Source organism: Filicampus tigris, chromosome 7 (assembly GCF_054856515.1).
Source record: "Filicampus tigris isolate MCC_2025a chromosome 7, RoL_Ftig_1.0, whole genome shotgun sequence".
NCBI classification, from domain to species: Eukaryota; Metazoa; Chordata; class Actinopteri; order Syngnathiformes; family Syngnathidae; genus Filicampus; species Filicampus tigris.
In genome coordinates this window covers 13,375,772-13,394,812 of record NC_141223.1, presented here as the reverse complement: position 1 = coordinate 13,394,812, position 19,041 = coordinate 13,375,772, and the positions used below count along the sequence as shown (strand labels likewise).

Sequence of the window (19,041 nt, the reverse complement as noted above, 5' to 3'; positions counted from 1 at the left end):
CAGTTTTGACAGGTGAAACCCAAAGTCAAATACAAGCACTATCTAATGTTTTCAGCGATCAAATTTAAAATTTGTAAACAGTGTTTACAAATTGATTAACATAAAAATGTAAACATGAGAGTAATTATGATACATGGGTTACGTTAGGAAATTGGAAATGGTGGTGTTACAATATAATTGATTTATTATAAATAAATAAATAAACAAACAAATACATAAAGAAATACATCAAAGACCATAGAAATCAATTTAAAAAAACATTACCAGTCACACGCATATTTGCTGAGTGAGAACTTGAGTGAGAACCCAAGTTGGGCAAATAGACCACTTCAGTGACTAATGACAATACATCTATCCATCCATCCATTATCCAAACCGCTTATTAAAATGAAATTAAAAATGAATCCCCCCGTTTTCTGGGCAAAGCTCTCTTTAGGCTTCTGGTTTGCAAAATTGATCCTGCTGTTAGGGGTCGTACGGTCTCACGACCAGAGCTTGGCATTGAGTTGGCAGCCTGAAAATGCACAAAAATGAACTGCACTCTATGTGTGACTCACATGTTCAATGAGTCACATATGGTACGAGCCAGAGTCACGAGAGGGCAGGTGTGACTTATCCCCGCCGGCATTTCATCTTCTTAAAGAGATTCCGCCACCGCCTCGTCTAATGTCTCTCATCTTACGTTGAGTCGGCCACGATCTCCCTTTCCCGAGACTCTTCATCCTTGAAATTGAAGTCTGGAAGCGAACTTATCACCTCTCATTAGCATCATCCGCCGTTTCACATGGCGTTAACCTTTTCACTTAGTTGTGTTCACGCCGAGGCGGCGGCTCTCTTTCACATGAATTATGACTTGTAATATTTCAGCACACTGATCCCTGACATCCAATTTGATCGCGCAAAGAAGGAAGCCGCCTGCATTGTGTCTGCGTCCGACCCACTGCACCTAATTCAATTAACATACATTTCCATTTGGAGTTTTACCAGAAGATGAGCTGCTTGACTTTTAGATGGCAGTCAGTGAGGTTGTCAGACATCATACGAATTCTGGCCACAACAGTTGGTAAATAAGTTGTGTTATTTGTGCTCGGTCAACTTCCCTTTGTCAGCCATCAGCATGAAATATCATTGTATTCTTTTTCACTTCTTTATTTGCCCATTATTGGTTCCTTGCAGGGTCTTTGAAAGAAAACAAACTCTTTCACAGGCAGCACCAGTTGTCAAATTGTCTTTTGCAAAGATACTTTTCAAAAGCAGTTACTTTTCTATTCATTGTGAATTGATCATTTGTCTGTGATTACGAAATACTTTCAAAGGGAGATAAACACTGCGGCAGAAACCTCATATGTCCAAATATGGTCAAAATCCTTTTTTTTTTTTTTTTTTCACAAATCGCTTCTAATGATACGCCCCTACTTTGTTATTTCTACACAATTTTAGCTAATTCAAAGTGGTGAAAACAGCAACTACACATATAAAATAAGATAGACTGCCGCTCTTGATAGCAACTTATGTTTGAGCGTTGCAGAGGTGTGGCAATACTACTTCGTTTTCCTCCGTCTGTGGAAGCCTTGTGGCATAATGGCCGTCTATTTACCATCTGGGTGTTTGTTCTGTTGTTTTTTTTTGAGACAATAATGAGTGAAAATAGTAAGGTTGACTTCTTTGTTTTATGTGGATCGATGTGATGCTTTATTGTAGAAGGACCCTTGATTTGTGAAGTTGTTGTAGCTTAAATGGAGATGTATTGTATTGTGTAGGGCAGACGCTTGCTGATGTGATGTTTTCAAAGGCTTTTTGTGATGGGGGCCTCACATGAGCGCGGAGTTTGAAGTACTCGGCTGGCGCCGCCTTCAGTTTTGTACTCTTAATTAATGCGAGTGTTAAATTAGCGATTGAATGTATTTTTTAGGTAGTATTATTTGGACCTGCAATTGGCTGGTAACCAGTTCACGGTGTAGGCCGCCTACTGCCCGAAGACTGCTGGTATAGGCTCCAGCACGCCCGCGACCCTTGTGACGATGAGCGGATTGGATAATGGATGGATGGATATTATGTGGACGTGAATGTGCATTAGCAATATATAATACAACTTAGAATACTACAAAATACTAAATACTACAACAAAGCCGTGCCTGGGAACTCAAACAAGTTGGCGCTTCTTTTTTTACTTACTAACTTTGTAAGTATAGTAAGACAGTACATGTATATATGTGTGTATATATATATATATATATATATATATATATATATATATATATATATATATATATATATATATATATATATATATATGTATGTATATATATATATATATGTATATATATATATATATATATATATATATATATATGTATATATATATATATATATATATATATATATATATATATATATATATATATATATATATATATATATATATATATATGTATATATATATATATATATATATATATATATATATATATATATATATATATTAGGGGCGGCACGGTGATCGACTGGGCGGCACGGTGATCGACTGGTTAGCACGTCCGCCTCACAGTTCAGAGGTCGCGGGTTCGATCCCGGCTCCGGCCTCCCTGTGTGGAGTTTGCATTTTCTCCCTGTGCCTGCGTGGGTTTCCTCCGGCTACTCCGGTTTCCTCCCACATTCCAAAAACATGCATGGTAAGTTGATTGATATATATAATGGATGGTATAGATAATGGATGGATGGATATATATTAGGGGTGTAACGTAAAAACTAAAAATAAATAAAAGTAAAACAATCCATTGGGAACATTCCAAGCAGATAGGTCTGATAATTCCATTTGATTGTTGAATAAATGTTTCAGACGTAGCTCTTTCACACCTTTAAGGCTTTAGTATTTGCTGACATGCTGGGTGTAATCTGTAATCAATTTTTTTTTTTTTTCCCTGGGAGGTGTTTTGCCAAGTTTGACACACCAGGAAGCAAATCTTAGGCCGGGTTGCACTTAAGTGCTTTGATGAATAATTAGAGGTACTGAAGGAGTAATTACATTTTTTCACCTTCATTACAACACACTCTCTCAATAAAGACCTAATAAGACATGCTTTTTGCGTCAGGGTTTTTTCATAGCGGGTCCATTTCCATGACAACATTTTTCTAATTCTGTATGAAAATTTGGATCTTTGTTGTGAACACTGGGACTCCACACGCATTGATTTCCAGCATTATTTAAACTCCTCAGAATGAATAAATTATTAAAAGAGAGGCATCTCTTTGGAGGGTTGGGGGACACAGAAACACATTATTCTGGGGGTGAAACTGGGGTGAACGTGCAAGCACGGATGGGGGAAAGTGCCTGAGTGCCAATGTGGAGTTTGTTTTGAATGGTCTTGTATTACGTAACATCAGCTTGGATTTGGACGTTGGCAGGCCACTTGAGTACGAGACAACCCATTGAAAAAAAAAACCCCAGATATCATGAGCAGGCCACAAAAACAAGTGGAATGTGATGCACTGCTGCGTCTTGTAGCTATACTATTTTCTATATCACTGTCATAAATACAATTAATATCAAACTAGTGCTAGATAAAAAGTAAAGATTTTTTTTTAAATCAGTGTCAAAAAAACATTTACTGACACATAAAGCCAACTGATTAAAATATCCTGTTGACCAGTTGTTGATTCATCGATGAATCGAATAAAATATTCCTTTATTAAAAAAAAAAACTAAAATTTCAAACTCACAGTGCAAAAAATGCACAAATATAATTTAATGATGATTTGGTAACTGGTTTCATCTATAAAATTAGAACAACAGATAATACTCAAAAATGTTGATCATTGTTGTCCAAAGTAAAAGTTTCAAAACAAATTAAGATAATCAGTTCGCTTTATTGGAGAACTAGACAAAATCGGCAAATTAGATATTTAGTTTTGAGAGCTGAAATTCTGAGCATTTGGACAATTTTAAGTTAGAAAAGGTATTGCAACGATTCATCGATTATCCCCAAAAAATAATCGATGAATTTGCTAAATGATTAGTTGTCGATTAATTTATTGTTGCACCTCTATTCCACATTACTACTGTAAACAGCTAAAAATCTGTTTTTTCAGCAAAGTTTTTAATTTGAAATTCCATCTATTGGTTTTATTCAATGACAAATTCACCATCACAAAAAAAGCATCCATTAAAATAAATAGTAGCAGCACTTAGGAAAGGTCCTCAAAGTTGCCGTCCCTAAAACCAAATTGACTTTGAGTGGTTTTTTTTTTCCCCCTCCCCTTCACGTCCTTGTAAAGGTGATGTTATTTTGCCGTGCATAACACAGGTGACATCTATTGACATAACCTTCAGGGGCAGACGTTCCGTGTGTGTTTTGTACTCCAAACAGATGCTTCCTTCCAATGACATTCGCTCTGTGCCGCAGTGGTCAAAAACTTTCATTTGGCGACAAGGACGACACGTTTAAGAGCAGTGTTATTCCTTCATCTCACAGAGATTTAATGCACTTGATTGCAAGGTTACCGACCCCTCCTCCGCACCTCCATCACAAGCAAGTCCATTAAGTGAGCTGTGTCACTTATGCAAGGTTAAACCTATCAATGTCGGGGACATCAGCAGTTCAAGGGGTAAATGCAGAAAGAAATTACTTGATCAGACATTTTGGGCTGGTACCTACACAATTTAAAACTGTTCCCACGGATCTTAAATGCATATGTCCTGTGTGTGTGTTTTTTTTTTTAAACCATATACTTTGAAATTCTACTTTGAAATCCTAACACAAGTTTAAAACTCTACTTTGAAACCCTAACACTAGTTCGAAATCCAACTTTGAAACACTACTTTGAAATCAAAACCTACACTGAAACCCAAGTTTGTAACCTTACGTTGAATCCATAACCCTAGTTTGAAACCCTAACTTCGATTTAAAACCCTAATTTGAAATCCAACCCAAGATAAAACCCTGGAATAATTCCAAAAGAATAAGGATAAAAAAGAACCCAAACAAACACTAGGACGAGTTGACTTCGACAACATTCTGACAACCATCAACAAATGCCAAACCACGACGAACAACAAGGAATTAAAGAAAGCGGACAACTAAATAGAGACAAGTTGACGATACAACGAGGAACACCTGGACAAGACACAGGTGATGACAAGCACAGGTGGACTCAATAACTTAACGAGAGACAGACAAAGGAACACAAGAAAAAACATGAAATTAAAGTCAAAAACCAAACTCAAAAGAAAGACTGTGACACCTAGTTTAAAACCATTACTGTAGTCTAAAACCCCAATTTGAAACTGTAACTCTAGTTTAAAACACCATTTGGAAACCCTAACCCAAGTTTAAAACACTACTTTGGAATAGTCTAGGTTAAAACACTAATAATTTCAAGCCCCAACCCTAGTTTAAAACCATACTTTGAAACCCTAATCATGTTTTAAAACCCTCATTTGAAACCATAACCCGAGTTTAAAACCCTCATTTGAAATCCTAACCCTGGTTTAAAAATATGGAATGAGATAGCTGTCAAAAAGACAAACGTTTAGTATCTGTAATAGTTATCCGAAATAATTTGTGTTTTAATTATCTCCATGTGAGTACAAATCCAAACTATGAGGGTTTTATTTTATTTTTTCTTGTGAGCACGTCTCAAAATTGTGAAAGTTTGATTTTTTATGTGAGTACGATTCAAAATTGTGTGTTTGAAATGTTTTCTTGTTAGTACAAAACAAAAATCTGTGATTGAATTGTCTTGTCAATACAACTCTCACTTCCATGACTACGAATCTTCACTACGCACACGAGCTGAGCATATGAATGACTTTTGTGAGAGGACGACTCACAACATACAAAGAGTTTGTATGTTTGTGCTCTTCATTGTTTATTGTTTGTAAAAAGACTATTTTAATTTAAAAAATTGATACCCCCCCCCCAAAAAAAAGAATCTTTAATGGACAATACAGTACATTACATTTTACTTACTATAATTTCCATGAATGTATTTATTTAAATTTGGGACACAACCTCGAGGTTGAGGAACTGTGAGGTCACCATGCTGCCTGAAACAATTCACGACGTGAAAATGAAAATAACACATTTAGGGTTCTCATTTCTTTACATTGTGAAAGAGAATGATATTAAAAATACGTATATGAATAATGATGCCTCTGAAATATCCATCTGAGTCATCTACCTATGACGTTGCAGTTAGCTGACGTGCTGTCAGCTTGGCAGGCGTCACAGTCGCACTCGGCAATGTTCGATCCAACTCGGCTCCTCCCGGTGGTAAAACACAGCCGCGTGCTGTGATAGGAGGGCGGACTTGGTTCCCTTCCTGTCACTGCCAGACCCACAAAAAAGTCCCCCGCGATGTACATTCCTGCGCTTTGTTCGCACACACGGTGAGGCAGGCAACGAGCGGAGCTCGGTGCTCGATTACTTAGGTCTCGGGATGGAAACCATGGCGGAACGGGTGGATAATGTTACCATTCCTGAGTTCAACGCACTCCTCCAAATGGACCCGTACCTTAAACCCTACGCGAAGGACTTCAAGCGGAGGTAAATGCTTTCCGAATGGCGCATTGGAGCAAAAAAAAAAAAAAAATAAGACAAGAAAAACAGCGATGAATGTCATGCGCTTGAGGTCAATGCTTTGCTCTAACATTTGTACCTTTGGACCCCCTAACCACACAACCTCAACCTAAAAAGCCAAGTTTGCAACACCTTCAAGTACCCCGTGTTTACGCGTGACATTTAATGACATTGGGCTCCTATTTGTCGACAACAAATCACATTATTGAAGGTGCACCACTCGCCTTGCGTGACCAGATAAGGACACGAGAAAATTAGTCGCAAATTCGCGCTGTTTTGACAGTTGGGAGTTCTGAGCATGCGCAGTTCCATTGTGTGACGTTTGTAGTGCGTTACCTTCAGTAGCGCCGGCTCCGTGACCATTGTCCTTTACTCTTGATGACAGGCAGATAGATAGAATACATAATTGGGAGTGCGGCACATTTGTGTAAGTCATAACTCACCTCAACCTTATAAGTATAGCTCTGTATAGCACTCACATCTGGAAAAAAAGTGATGTACATAAATAAAATTGAACATAAAACAAGCTTTTTTGAGTTCCTTCCATGCTGTGGTGGACCTGCCAGAAATGGCACTTGCCGTTTTATATTCATGATTGTTTAATATTTAATGTCTTTACACTGTATTATTGAAGTCTTTAAGAAAATATTTCTTTTCTTTTTTTTTTTTGTATAAAATTCAACTTGATATTTAATATTTGACATTTTTGGGGCTTTATATCTTGTTCAAGCCATTTCTTTTCGAGTGATTTAACTAAACATGCAAAGAAAAAAATCAAAATGATAATTCTTGAATCCAATATAGTAATCTGTAGATTCCATTATAGTTGGTTGATGAGCATCAACCTCATAGCATACCTGGCATGTTTGTGCATATTACACAAAAAACAGCCTTTCTTTTGAAATCAAGACAAGTACTACTCTAGTTTGAAAATGCAGATTTTCCAATAGAAACTGGGTCTATTAAGTCATATAGTTTAAGTCTAAGTCAAGTCTCATAAATGCCAAGTTGAAATGAAAAGTTGAAAAGTCCAAGTCCTCTAATTTGTGACTTTTGTGTTGAATCAAAAACAAAACATTTACAGACATCTGCTTTTACTTTGGAAAACACTGATACATTTTTTGCAGATTTTCTGATGCATGTTACAGACCAAACCAGTAGATCAATTAAAATCACTTATGTTTGTGCATTTTCCCACATTGTCAATTTGTAGTCCTGTTTTTGGAGAAAGGGATGGAAATTTAAATAATTTTTATATATATCTAATTCATTGATTAAGCGAAAAAAAATGGTTATTAAAATAATTGTTAGTTGCATCCCTACTATAGATGGTTAATTAATTGATAGGTTTCCCTTCATGGTAGTTAATTCCCTACCATTTTCCTTTTTACAAGTGGCGAGAAACCATTGGGTATTTTCATAAAGTCCTAATAAAAGTATGATCAAAGAGCATTTTCTGATATATAAATGCATTTGTGAGTTAAGTATGCCATAGCATTTCATAACAATACCTCCGTTGCTCTGAAATCTGCTTAAAATTGCTGTGAGTTGGCCTGAAATGCAACGATTGTCATGTTCTTGTGCTAATGTGCTGTAAGACGGCTCTGTTCAGCTCCCGTGTGCATTGCAATTGCAATACAATCGTGTGTGCCTTTATACATACACTAAAAGGTCTACACAAATACGCTCGTTGGCCTCCCCACTCAAGCAGCAATGTGCATTTAAAGCAAATAGCCACTCAGTGGACTCAACAACATGTTGTTTTTTTGCACAGCAGGGTGACCTTAAAGAACTTGAATGAGTTTCCTGGATGTTGTCTCATGTTTGTGCAATGTGACTGACCACAGACGGCCTAGCCGTTGTGCAGTAGTTCAAACCTGATGACTTGCTGCAATACCATTGTGGGGAGTGTGCTGTACTGAATGACGCTCCTGTTTATGATGCCATGGTCATTTAATAATGCTCTAGCGTCATTACTGCATGTAAGGGCCAAATTAGCTGAATACAGAAATGCCCGATGCCATAGTCAGTAGATGTATGACACATCTTGCCTGAAATAGAAGCTAAATGATTGAGAAAAAAAAATATATATTTGTGGCACCTGCCTACAAAGTCCATGATAGTAAAGAAGCAATGAAAAATCCAAAACTATTATTACCCTGGCTATCAGGATAGTCATTATTTTGAGATATTTTAAGACAACCCAACCAAATTGTTTTTTTTTTAATGAAAGGGAAAGGGAAAAACATAAATCTCTCGGGGTAAATCTGGCATAGCAACCTCAAACACAACACATTTTTGCCATGGTTTTCGTTTCAAGTCAGTGTTAGTCACTCACTTTCTGCCACCTGGAAGAACCCTGGATATTATTTACAGAGATTATAAAAAGACATTGTGTCATTTTGCTCATATATAGCCATACCTATGCTGATGGTTGTATAATGAAAAACAAAATGTTATTTACTTAGATGTCTCTATGTAATAACCAATTGCTTGCGTGGAACAGGATCTTCGCTCAGAGGTCACATTGTTATTATTTTTAATATCCATTTTCATGAGGGTCTGCTTTGCAATATGGCAGGTTAGGGACCACCCGCTTTGTAGTTTCAGCCAGCATGGCAGGCTCCAACCTTTCGTCAAGAAGAGAAGTGTCAGTTCCATCACATGCGCAGCTTGAGATTGCCAGGCTTCGCCGAACCCGAGACGGTGTTCCTCAAATACGAGCCCCTGCTGATGGAGCTCAAATAATTGTTCCCTACTGTGATGTGTTGGGTTGATAGTTGTTCATCTGCCACATATTTTTTTTCTTTAAGATCAATTTACAGTTATGGACGGACAATATTTGATATCTCAGCATGAGTCAAATTTTTTTTAGTCTCCAGTGTTGGAAAATTTACATTTGTCATCAAAGTGTTTACAAAATGACAACTTGAACAGATTTGGATTCTTTTTCATGACGGATAAGAAATTAATTTGCATTTTCTTTGACAACAATGAGATGTGTATTTTACTATAGATATGTTTCTCTTGCAAGTAAAACTCCAACAAGCGAATAAGCGAACTTTGGTATGTGGCTCTTGATGACCAAAATCCAAGTACCGTATTTACTTCCTTCACTTCTCTCTCATTTTATGCTAGTCGTATTCCAAAATTGTTCATTTCAATGATTTAAATGATTAACTGAATCTGTGTGGTGACCCATAAGGGAGACATTCACCACATACTTGTAACCTTTGAGGGAGAGGATGGAGTTGAGACGTTTCTGGGTTAAAAGGGATGAAAGACATGAAAGGGTGGAAAGAGAGTAGCTTGCTGCTTGCTAAGTAAACAGTTAGTTTTGTGTGCAGAGCAAAAGAGACATGACTTTCCTTTATCTCCTCATCTTGCCATTTCCTGCACCAGATTTCCCACTAAATTCTATTTGTGATTTCCCAGTGCTGTCAATCCAACACAGTGCAGTTTTTTATATTTAATTTAGCCTGGCCACAAATGTCTCTTCAAGTGATTTTTGTCCCTCCACGTTTTGGATGATGGCATTCCTACATGATCAAAGGCACTGCGCTACCTGATAAATGGCACCAGAGTTTGTTTTAACCTATCAAGTGGGAGCACACTGTGAAAAACTTTATTGTTGGCCCCCGATTGTTCTGTTATTAAACTTGCGACATGATCGTGCAAAAGCCTTGGGGCAATGTGTGTGACTCTAACCTACTCCGACTCCATCCAGCTTTCCTCCTAATCCATAAAGTGCGTGGTGGAACTGATTTGTAGTTGAATTGCTCTTCAGGTCGAGCGTTTTGGCACATTTTACAGTTCTGACTGACGTCAGTCTTGTCAACCCTGAATCATTTCCAGGCTAGGGACATGGACTTGCTATTCAATTACGTCGCTGGGAAGGGACACTCCTCCATATTTTGAAACAATCAGTCCCTCCAGGATTTCACAGGCATTTTTGTGATTGTTGCGGTCTTAAATGCCTGATTTCAATTTCAGGCAATTTTCCTAAAGGTTGCAGTAAAAGTTACGATAATAGTTTCATTTTTTTGTTTGCTGGAAAAACTGAATTTGTCTACAATTAAACTTTTTATACACATTTTAAGTGGATTTTAACAAAAGCAACAGATATTTAAAAATGTGTATATTCTTTATTGAAAAAGGATATTTAGCACACATCTCTCAGCATCTGGAGTTAAATATGATGGCAAGAGTACTTTTATCAATGTGGCTCCTCAGTGCTTCTTGTTCTTTCTGGTAGAATGCAGCTAAATATTTTTTTTAAACTGATGGTAACCCAGATTGGGTCCTCCATTGACCACTTTCTCTCTCGAGGATCTTCTGATAGCTGGGTGGTCACAAACAGACAGTGGAATGGTGATAGCTCCACAGATCTGACAAGAAAGCGAAAACTTTTAGCACTCAGACTTTTTTCCCCACCTGCGTGCCTTGATAAAATGTAATATCACATCATCAGCCTGTACTGTGAAATAACTACAGGTGGACAATATATCAAATTTTTAACACAATTAGTGAATGGTGTTCGGAGCATGTGAAAACATGTATTATTACATTTACAATCATTTTCAGTGTGATTATAAGACAGTACGATTTTGTACACAACAGACTTAGTGATGCTTCTTCAATTGATCATTTTGCACATATTTCAAATTTGTTTGGTGAAGACAGGTTTAATGATTGGTCTGCATATTGCCCAACTCTAGCCTTAGCACACATTATTCACATACACATTTTATATAACTAAGTTTCTCACCTTAATTTGTTCTGTTCTCCCGACATATCTCGAGTCGATTGCATGCGTGAGGATTTGTAGAGTGCATGCTTCTTTCAAAACTTTTCACATGTAATTGGAACGATGAATGGCTTTCTTTTCTAATCTATTGTTACACTGCATTTAGAACAAAATACTTTACCCCTGCTTTCGTGCAGGAGGTCCGGTTATTGGTTTGCATGGCCCTCTGCTGTGATTTAGTTGGTAAATGCTTCACGTTTTCTCCGCTCCACGTCTCTCTGCTGTCAACATCCCCCATCATCTGAAAAAGAATGTGATGTAGGGATTTTGTTTTTCGTGAATTCAGCTCCCCCTCTATTCCCGTAGGGCACCCGTGGAGCCATTTCAAACAAAATAACCGCCAACCTTACATGAAATATTCATTTTTAAAACGTAGTTGTTGCGGTCTATAAACAAAGTTGCGGGAAAGTGTGATTTTGCAGGATTTCCTTGATTTTGCGTCAATAGTTGCGATCGCAATTTCGCGAAATCCTGGAGGGACTGAACAATGTTGAGTTCCCTCGGCTGCCATCACAGAGTCCTGTAACTGAATTCTTTCCCGCTGATTCGCAGAATGAAGGTTTATCACTGCCTCCTCCTTTGCTGTCTATTATAGCCCCTTTTCCACTAACAAGCCCAGGAACATTTTGTTCCTGGTGATATAAGTTCCTGGTAACACAAGTTCCTGTGGCCCAGGTGGTTGGCTTTTCCACCCCAACTCACAGTTGCTGGTAAATTATGCAAATGAGACTGATGACTCATCAGTGGGAGGTGTTACTTCCCTACTCATTTACTGACACCCTACATCAACATCAAATTGCAGGTAGAGAATAATTAAGTGATCTTTAAAGCGAGCATATTATTAATCTAAGTTTAATATAGCTTAACTTTAACATATACAATCAATATTCAAATGTGTCAACTTCAAAATCAGAGTGAAAGTATTGTTGCTTAATGCGTATGTACACTTATCTTTTTATTTACCCTTTATCTCGATAAGACACGCTGATTCACCGACTGAGGATTCCATCGCTTCCTCCTTCATTGCAGCCATCACTGGACTCGTTCGTCTTTTCTTTTCAAGACAGTATAAATACTCGACAATGTAAAATTGTACAACTGTAAAACATCATCATGCAAGCAACATTGACGATAATATCGATGATGATATATGTCGCCCACCCTTATTGTACACTCATAAAAGCATCACTAAAACAACAAATCAAGCGGTGGCCAAAGACTTTGTGCAGTACCAACTACAGCGAGATTTCTTTTGGTCACTTGCGGACCGGTCAGATCCAGCCAGGCCTTCTCTGCTGGCCTAAACATTATCACAAGCACTAACCTACATTCTAAATTCTAATATTTTGTTCCACAAATTACATTAATTTATTGCCTGCAGTCTATCCCAGGGGTCGGCAACCCACGGCTCCGGAGCAGCATGCGGCTCTTTCATCCTTATGTTGCGGCTCTGCGTGGCTTGGGGAAAATAAATGATGAGTGTCCGATTGAAGTGCACGTTATTTGTCTCAAAAACGTGTATCATGACTTCTTATTAAGTCAAAGTGTTTGACTACTTTTATATGTGGTATATCGGATACCGATCTGATTTTTTGCACACAGTCAATGAAGTCATCCAAAATGCGCTCCGTGTGGGCGGAGAGACTAAAGTGCTGGCAGCGGGAAGATCGACTCTGCAAAGTTGTTTTGGGTAACAGTATTGACTTTATATTTAACTTTAATTTAATCCCACTTGAAAGATGAAGCATAAAGTGGACATTTATGGTGATTAGGGATGTAACGATTCACTCAAGCGCCGATTCAATTGTTGATTTTCAGTTCCCGATTTTTTTGATTCGATTTAATTTTTTTTAACTAGCTACCGTGCTTGTCTCTGTGCACTAGTGTGGTGCTGCAGCCATCCACAAACGCAATATGCAGTGATGTTTGGTGCAAGCGTGTCAAGCAGTGCTGCCACAAACTATTATTATGCTACTCGACTAATCACCAATGTTAGTCGCGAATAGTCGACTAATCGGATCATATATAAATCGCGGCATAATGGCACCAGTGTATGTAGATATTAGATTATTTATATATTTATTGATTTGTCCAATCAGATTTCAGCCTCTATCAGTGTAATCTGCCTAGGGCAGAGGTTGGCAACCTTTTACACTCAAAGAGCCACCAAGTTAAAAACTTTGACTTTAGAAGAAGATATGATACACGTTTTTGAGACAAATAACATACACTTCAATCGGACACTTATCATTTATTTTGCCAAGCCACGCAGAGCCGCAACATAAGGATGAAAAAGCCGCCGGGTTGCCACCCCCTGGCCTAAGGTATTCAAAATCAGTAGTGCTGGCAAATGTAACAGTAGAAGTCAACCCCCCAAAAATATTCGCAATTATATGTTCTATGGGCCCTTCACTAGTCTAAATATACAGTGGTACCTCTACTTACGAACGTATCTTCATACGAAATTTTCAATTTACGAAACGCCTCAACAGGAAAATATTGCCTCTTGTTACGACAAGAAATTTCAGGATACGAAAGATAAAAGTGTGGGCTGCTACTCGCATTATGGGCTGCTACACGTTTTAAGGACTTTAACGTGTTGACGATCTCATAAAGCCGAAAGAGCGTTTGATCGTCTACAGGGCACGTTCTATAAAGTTTAGCTCAATGGCGGTTCAAAGCCGCTGACGCATACCCAACCAACCAATCACAGCACACACACTGCACGTGACACTCCCCCCTCCCTGTTTGTTTGTTTAGCTATAGCGGAAAGTCACCACGAAGCATAGTTGGTCCCGAAAAGAAACTCCACATCCACAGTGTCGATTTGGTTTGGCTTTTCCTCGGAGGAGAAAGCGCAAACCAGTTATTTGCAAAGTTTGCAGAGACTCGGTTCGGACGTCAAATGGCAACGCGACAAACCTGTTTAATCACTTGCGGAGACAGAGACAGCACCCAAAAAACTACGCCGACATTGAAAGCAAACAGAGATCAGACACATGGTAGCCAGAGGCAGCTGCTAGCTTCAAGCTAACCAACAACTCAACACAGTCAGTTAACAAGGGCACTCCATATGAAAAAACAAGCAAGCAGTGTAAAGAAGTAACTGAGGCTGTGACTTATTACCTTGCTGAAGACATGATTCCTATTAAAGCAGTGGAAAACGGGGGCTTTAAAATACTCTTCAAAGTACTAGACCCGCATTACGAGCTGTGTTTTTATGTTTACGTTATGTTACCTTTTATGTTTACATTCACTGCATATTTTGATAAAAATTGGCACTATTCAAATTAAAACCTGTTCAAAAAGCTTAGCTGGCTTAAAATGTCATTTTTTTTCTTTTAGGGTTTTATATAGATTTTAAATATGTTCTATATGTTTAACATGAGGAAAATGGTCAAAAATGTGCAAATTAGTCTAAAAAAAACGATGTACAAAAAGAATCATAATAAAATCATGATCGTGATTTTATTTTTTAAAAATTGAGTGACATTATATTTTTACCATATCGACCGCCACTACTCACCTGTTTTCTGGAGCTTAACCATGATTGGTTGTTATCTTAGCCCTGAGCAACTGTGATGTCATTTTCACGCGACAGTAAGTGGCAAAATGGCCGTCCCCTGAGGTGGACAAAAACGGGTGGCTTTTATTGCCTAACTCATATTCCACAAATGCGATATTAATCAGAATGCCATGTTTTGACAAGTGGGCCTGCATAGAGCATATTCTTGAAAAAAAAAAGTTTGGGTTGACTTCCTTTTTAAACAAGATCAGCATTGGGACTTAAACCAGTCCGTTTTAAAATTCGCCTCATAGGACCAGCTAAACTGGCCTGCAATCACATCAACATTTTTCTGTCCTCTGATTGGTCGGCCAGAGCAAGCCAAGTTCCACCCCAACAAAGCATTTCTATAGCGGTCTGCACACATTAAGATATTTAGTTCACATTATTTCAGGTGAGTATGATGTATTTTATGTTCGTTTTTCACGTTTTTGTCATTCTGATGTTGACCTACCTGCTGTTGTATTGCATTTTTGCATAATATTGGTGTTTTTTATAACTGCACCGTGATAGTGATGGTATAAAAAGATGTATTAAGTCAGATACCTAATGTATGGCCCACCACTGCTTGCTTTTGTGTACAAACGTGCATTTGTGATTTTTCCCGATGAGGCGCTGTTCGGTGGAGGCTCTCAAGGAGCCTCGGGCGTTGTGTGGCTTGGCAGTCTAAACAGTCCAAACACCTTGGAAGTCATGTCTCAAGCTTTGGCATCATGCTGAGTCTTAGCATGCCAAGAATCGAGCTGGTTTATCAGGAAAAATATCTTTGACCTCATAGACGGACCCTTCAGATCTCACCAGCATGCCATGGCCGAGGGCTGCGCGTGTCTGTTGAACTTTGCCCCCCGCCAGCTTCAGCCGGCCAGCCGGTGTGAGACTGCCGGCCCTGGGGATCGGAGTTCATCAGAACGCCGGCAGCTGCGTTGATCATTGCGAGAAGCGGCATTAATACTGCGCGGAGGTTACAGCCCCGTCGGGCCTTGCTCTGTTGACATGCTTCATTATTTACCCGTCTGCTTGCGCAAGACGGCAGGAAATCTTGCAGCTCGCGGCGCCGTGAAGCACTCAAATTGGAGCCAACCAAAAGGCAAGCCGTGATGTCTCGAATGCTGCTTATTAACTCATTCAGCACCAGACATTTTCAGACACTCTTCTTTCACCCTAATGTTTGAAAAAAAATATATAAATAAATTCCTGGGATTGAATGGCTGGACTATGAAAGACATAAGTATGTCTTTCCGATTGAAATGAACAGTGAAGAGTTCTGCACGACCGGATTTGAAGCAATTTCAAATTGATGCCGGTTATCCAGAGCGAGACTGACATTGATGCAGTGACTTGAAGTTACGATTTAATATCATTAGCTGCGGGCTGTGGCTGAATCTTAGCTTCCATCAGTCAAGCTCTCTGCTGATGTCCAGCTCTCCATTTAGCCTCATTAACGCACTTAGCCATAAACCGATATTCACTGCCACCTTGCCGGCGGCTTCAAGCGCGTCCGGGGATGACGAGGCACCGTCGGTGTTTCTCCGGGGTTTCTCGACTGTGCCGTTAACATAAGTCGCGCGCAAAACACAGCACAGCTAAACAGTGTCTAGATTTTGATTGTCTTGCCGTCTGCATGTGAAGAGGTTAGAGATCATAACAGCCCCTTTGGGAGAGTCTTAGAAGGCATGTCCTGAACTTGACAGAAGATTATGAGCTGGGATTGGACGATAGTGCTTAATTTGAAAACAAAACTGCAATATAAATTTACTTCCGATCCCCTCCGGCATCACGGATCAGATAGAAATAAGGTTCTTTCTTGAGACAAAGACTAAACTCTGCCATGAAAACTTAAGGTAATTGACTATTATAATAGCAGTCGCTTATATTAATAGTTAAGTCCGCAAATATACCTCAAACTATGATCCAAAAATCCATCCATCCATTATCTAAACTGCTTATCCTGTTTAATAAAATTTCAACTTCATCTTACAACATTACCTTTAAAAATAAATGTACATGTACAGTTGCTCTGTAATTTCCACTAACAACCCAGGCTAAACTCGGCTCCTCTTTGACATCCAAAGTTTGTGTCTCAGCCTAGATTCCTCGCTTTCGAATACTTCCTTGACACCAATTACTCTACTTCTTTCCTATTTTGACAGGGCTTTGCCGTCATCTAATGGCATCATAAGGTGTTTCAGAAAGAGCACAAAAGCCGCATTAGTTTTTTCTGTGAAAAGAAAAAATGCAAAAAGGTGAATTCTAGATAGTCAAATGTGACCATGAGGGGGATAAGGTATTATGCTTTTTCCCCACACAATTTAAAACAGTTCCCAGGTGTCTTAATACTATTGTCAATTTGTGTAGGTGGTGCATGCAAACGTAAATGTAATTCATTTTACTGATTGGATTGACTTTAATTTGCCTGAAGATGATTATTTTGTATTTTCGTGCGATTGAATGGTTGTTTTTAAAAAAAATAAAAAATAAATGAGACGCTACAGTTACTCAGTACTTGTAGTTTTTTCCTTTTACTCAAGCAATTATTTGGATGACTACTTTTTACTTCTACTTGAGTCATATTATTCTGAAGTACCATTACTTTTACTTGAGTACAATTTTTGGCTACTCTACCCACCTCTGCTGGGTTCAGTGAAAAGGAAAAAAAATCACTACCTCTATACTTGATTAAGTAGCAACGCTCTATTCTTTGCATCTTGACGAGCGAAAACATCACTGCGGTCAATAGAAACCCTCAAATAAACATGGAAGACTTTGCAAATCGTTATCTCTGTATTCCTATTGGTTTAAGCATTATTATCATTGAGTCTGTTAATCCCGCATGTGAATCTTCTCCTTCTCCTCTTTCAATTTTATGGTTGGGCTTTACAAAGTTGCCATTTATTTTTCCCCCTTTCCTCGCTCCGCAAGCAGCTGCTGAGAAATGGTGGTTCTGTCTGTCCGTACGTGCGATCATTCCGTCACCCAAGGGCATTGGGGGAGGCCAGTGGAAAGCTTGGCATGGACGCTACAGGGAAGTATGTGCACTTAACTCAGCTGGCTGAAAGAGGCTTTCTGTACTGGGGGTTGTGATGGTGGTGGTGGGGGGCGGGTCTATTATGGACACCAGCTGGCTGTAGGAAGCTAAGTGAGATAAATTACAAAGTAGTCAGCGTATCCTTCCTGAAAGGTGAAAAGACAGGTTCAGGACGGAATTAGGCCAAGTTGCATCAAAGAGATTTCAAGGTTTCCGCAATGGGACAACCTGATGGATGGAATTGATGGCTCAAAAAAGTTTTGGAGTCTATCAGTACATTTGTGAATGTTCCGAACCACCCGGTTCCACGGCAGTGTTTCCACAGAAGTGATCCGCGCGGTTCTTTTTTTGATGAATCAGGAAAAGAAATGTTCATGCCTTTTTTGAAAACTAGGACATTATTTCAAGTTGACTGCAGAAAATGCACAACTTTGAATTGATAATGATTCACTCACTGGTTTGGTCCGTAAACATGTCAGAAAACAGGTAAGGATGTTCTCAAAGTAAAACCAGATGTTTGCAAATGACGAATTTTAATGAAGCAAACGGATAATCTGTCTGAAATATGAAAATATTTACCTGTTAAGAGGCTGAAATTCCAAGGATTTGGACAATATCAAATTTAACAATGGCATGAGTTTAAGTGATGATACAATACAATACAATATAATTTAAATCAATTATCAAAATAGTTGTTGATTAATTGTTGCACTTCTAATTCAGTCCAATTCAAATTTATTTTAGAGCACATTTAATGGGGAAGCCAACTCAGACATTTTTTTAAGGATATGTTCTACGCAGGCTCACTAATTGAAACAAAGCATTCTGATTAATATTGTATCGACTTCAATCTTAAAGTGGAAGTCAACCCAAACATATTTTTTCCAGAATATGTTCTATGCAGGCCCACTAGTCTAAACACGGCATTCATATTGTGTTTGTGTAATATGAGAAATCCACCCGTTTTTAGATAGCTCAGGGAGCGGCCATTTTGTCACTTCTATCTACTGAAGATGACATTGAAGTTGCTCGTCCCTGTGATGGCTAAAAACAGGTGGATTTTGCT

At 38.6% G+C, this 19,041-nt stretch overlaps 1 protein-coding gene and 1 long non-coding RNA gene across 2 annotated transcripts in view; one reads left to right on the top strand and one right to left on the bottom strand.

The window, feature by feature from the left end:
* The first annotated feature begins 6,287 nt into the window (after positions 1 to 6,287).
* The window catches only part of gbe1b (glucan (1,4-alpha-), branching enzyme 1b), a 100,955-nt gene continuing 88,201 nt past the window's right edge, over positions 6,288 to 19,041 (top strand). Inside the window, exon 1 of the mRNA XM_086036427.1 lies at positions 6,288 to 6,545. Coding sequence (XP_085892553.1) covers positions 6,439 to 6,545 — 107 coding nt within the window. The 5' untranslated portion in view covers positions 6,288 to 6,438. The remainder of the gene's footprint in view (positions 6,546 to 19,041) is intronic.
* On the bottom strand, positions 10,740 to 13,967 carry LOC147144834 (uncharacterized). Its single transcript, XR_015087503.1, has 4 exons — positions 13,831 to 13,967; positions 12,349 to 12,439; positions 11,347 to 11,626; positions 10,740 to 10,966 (listed from the first exon to the last, which is right to left on the bottom strand). It is a non-coding gene; the product is annotated as an uncharacterized LOC147144834 (long non-coding RNA).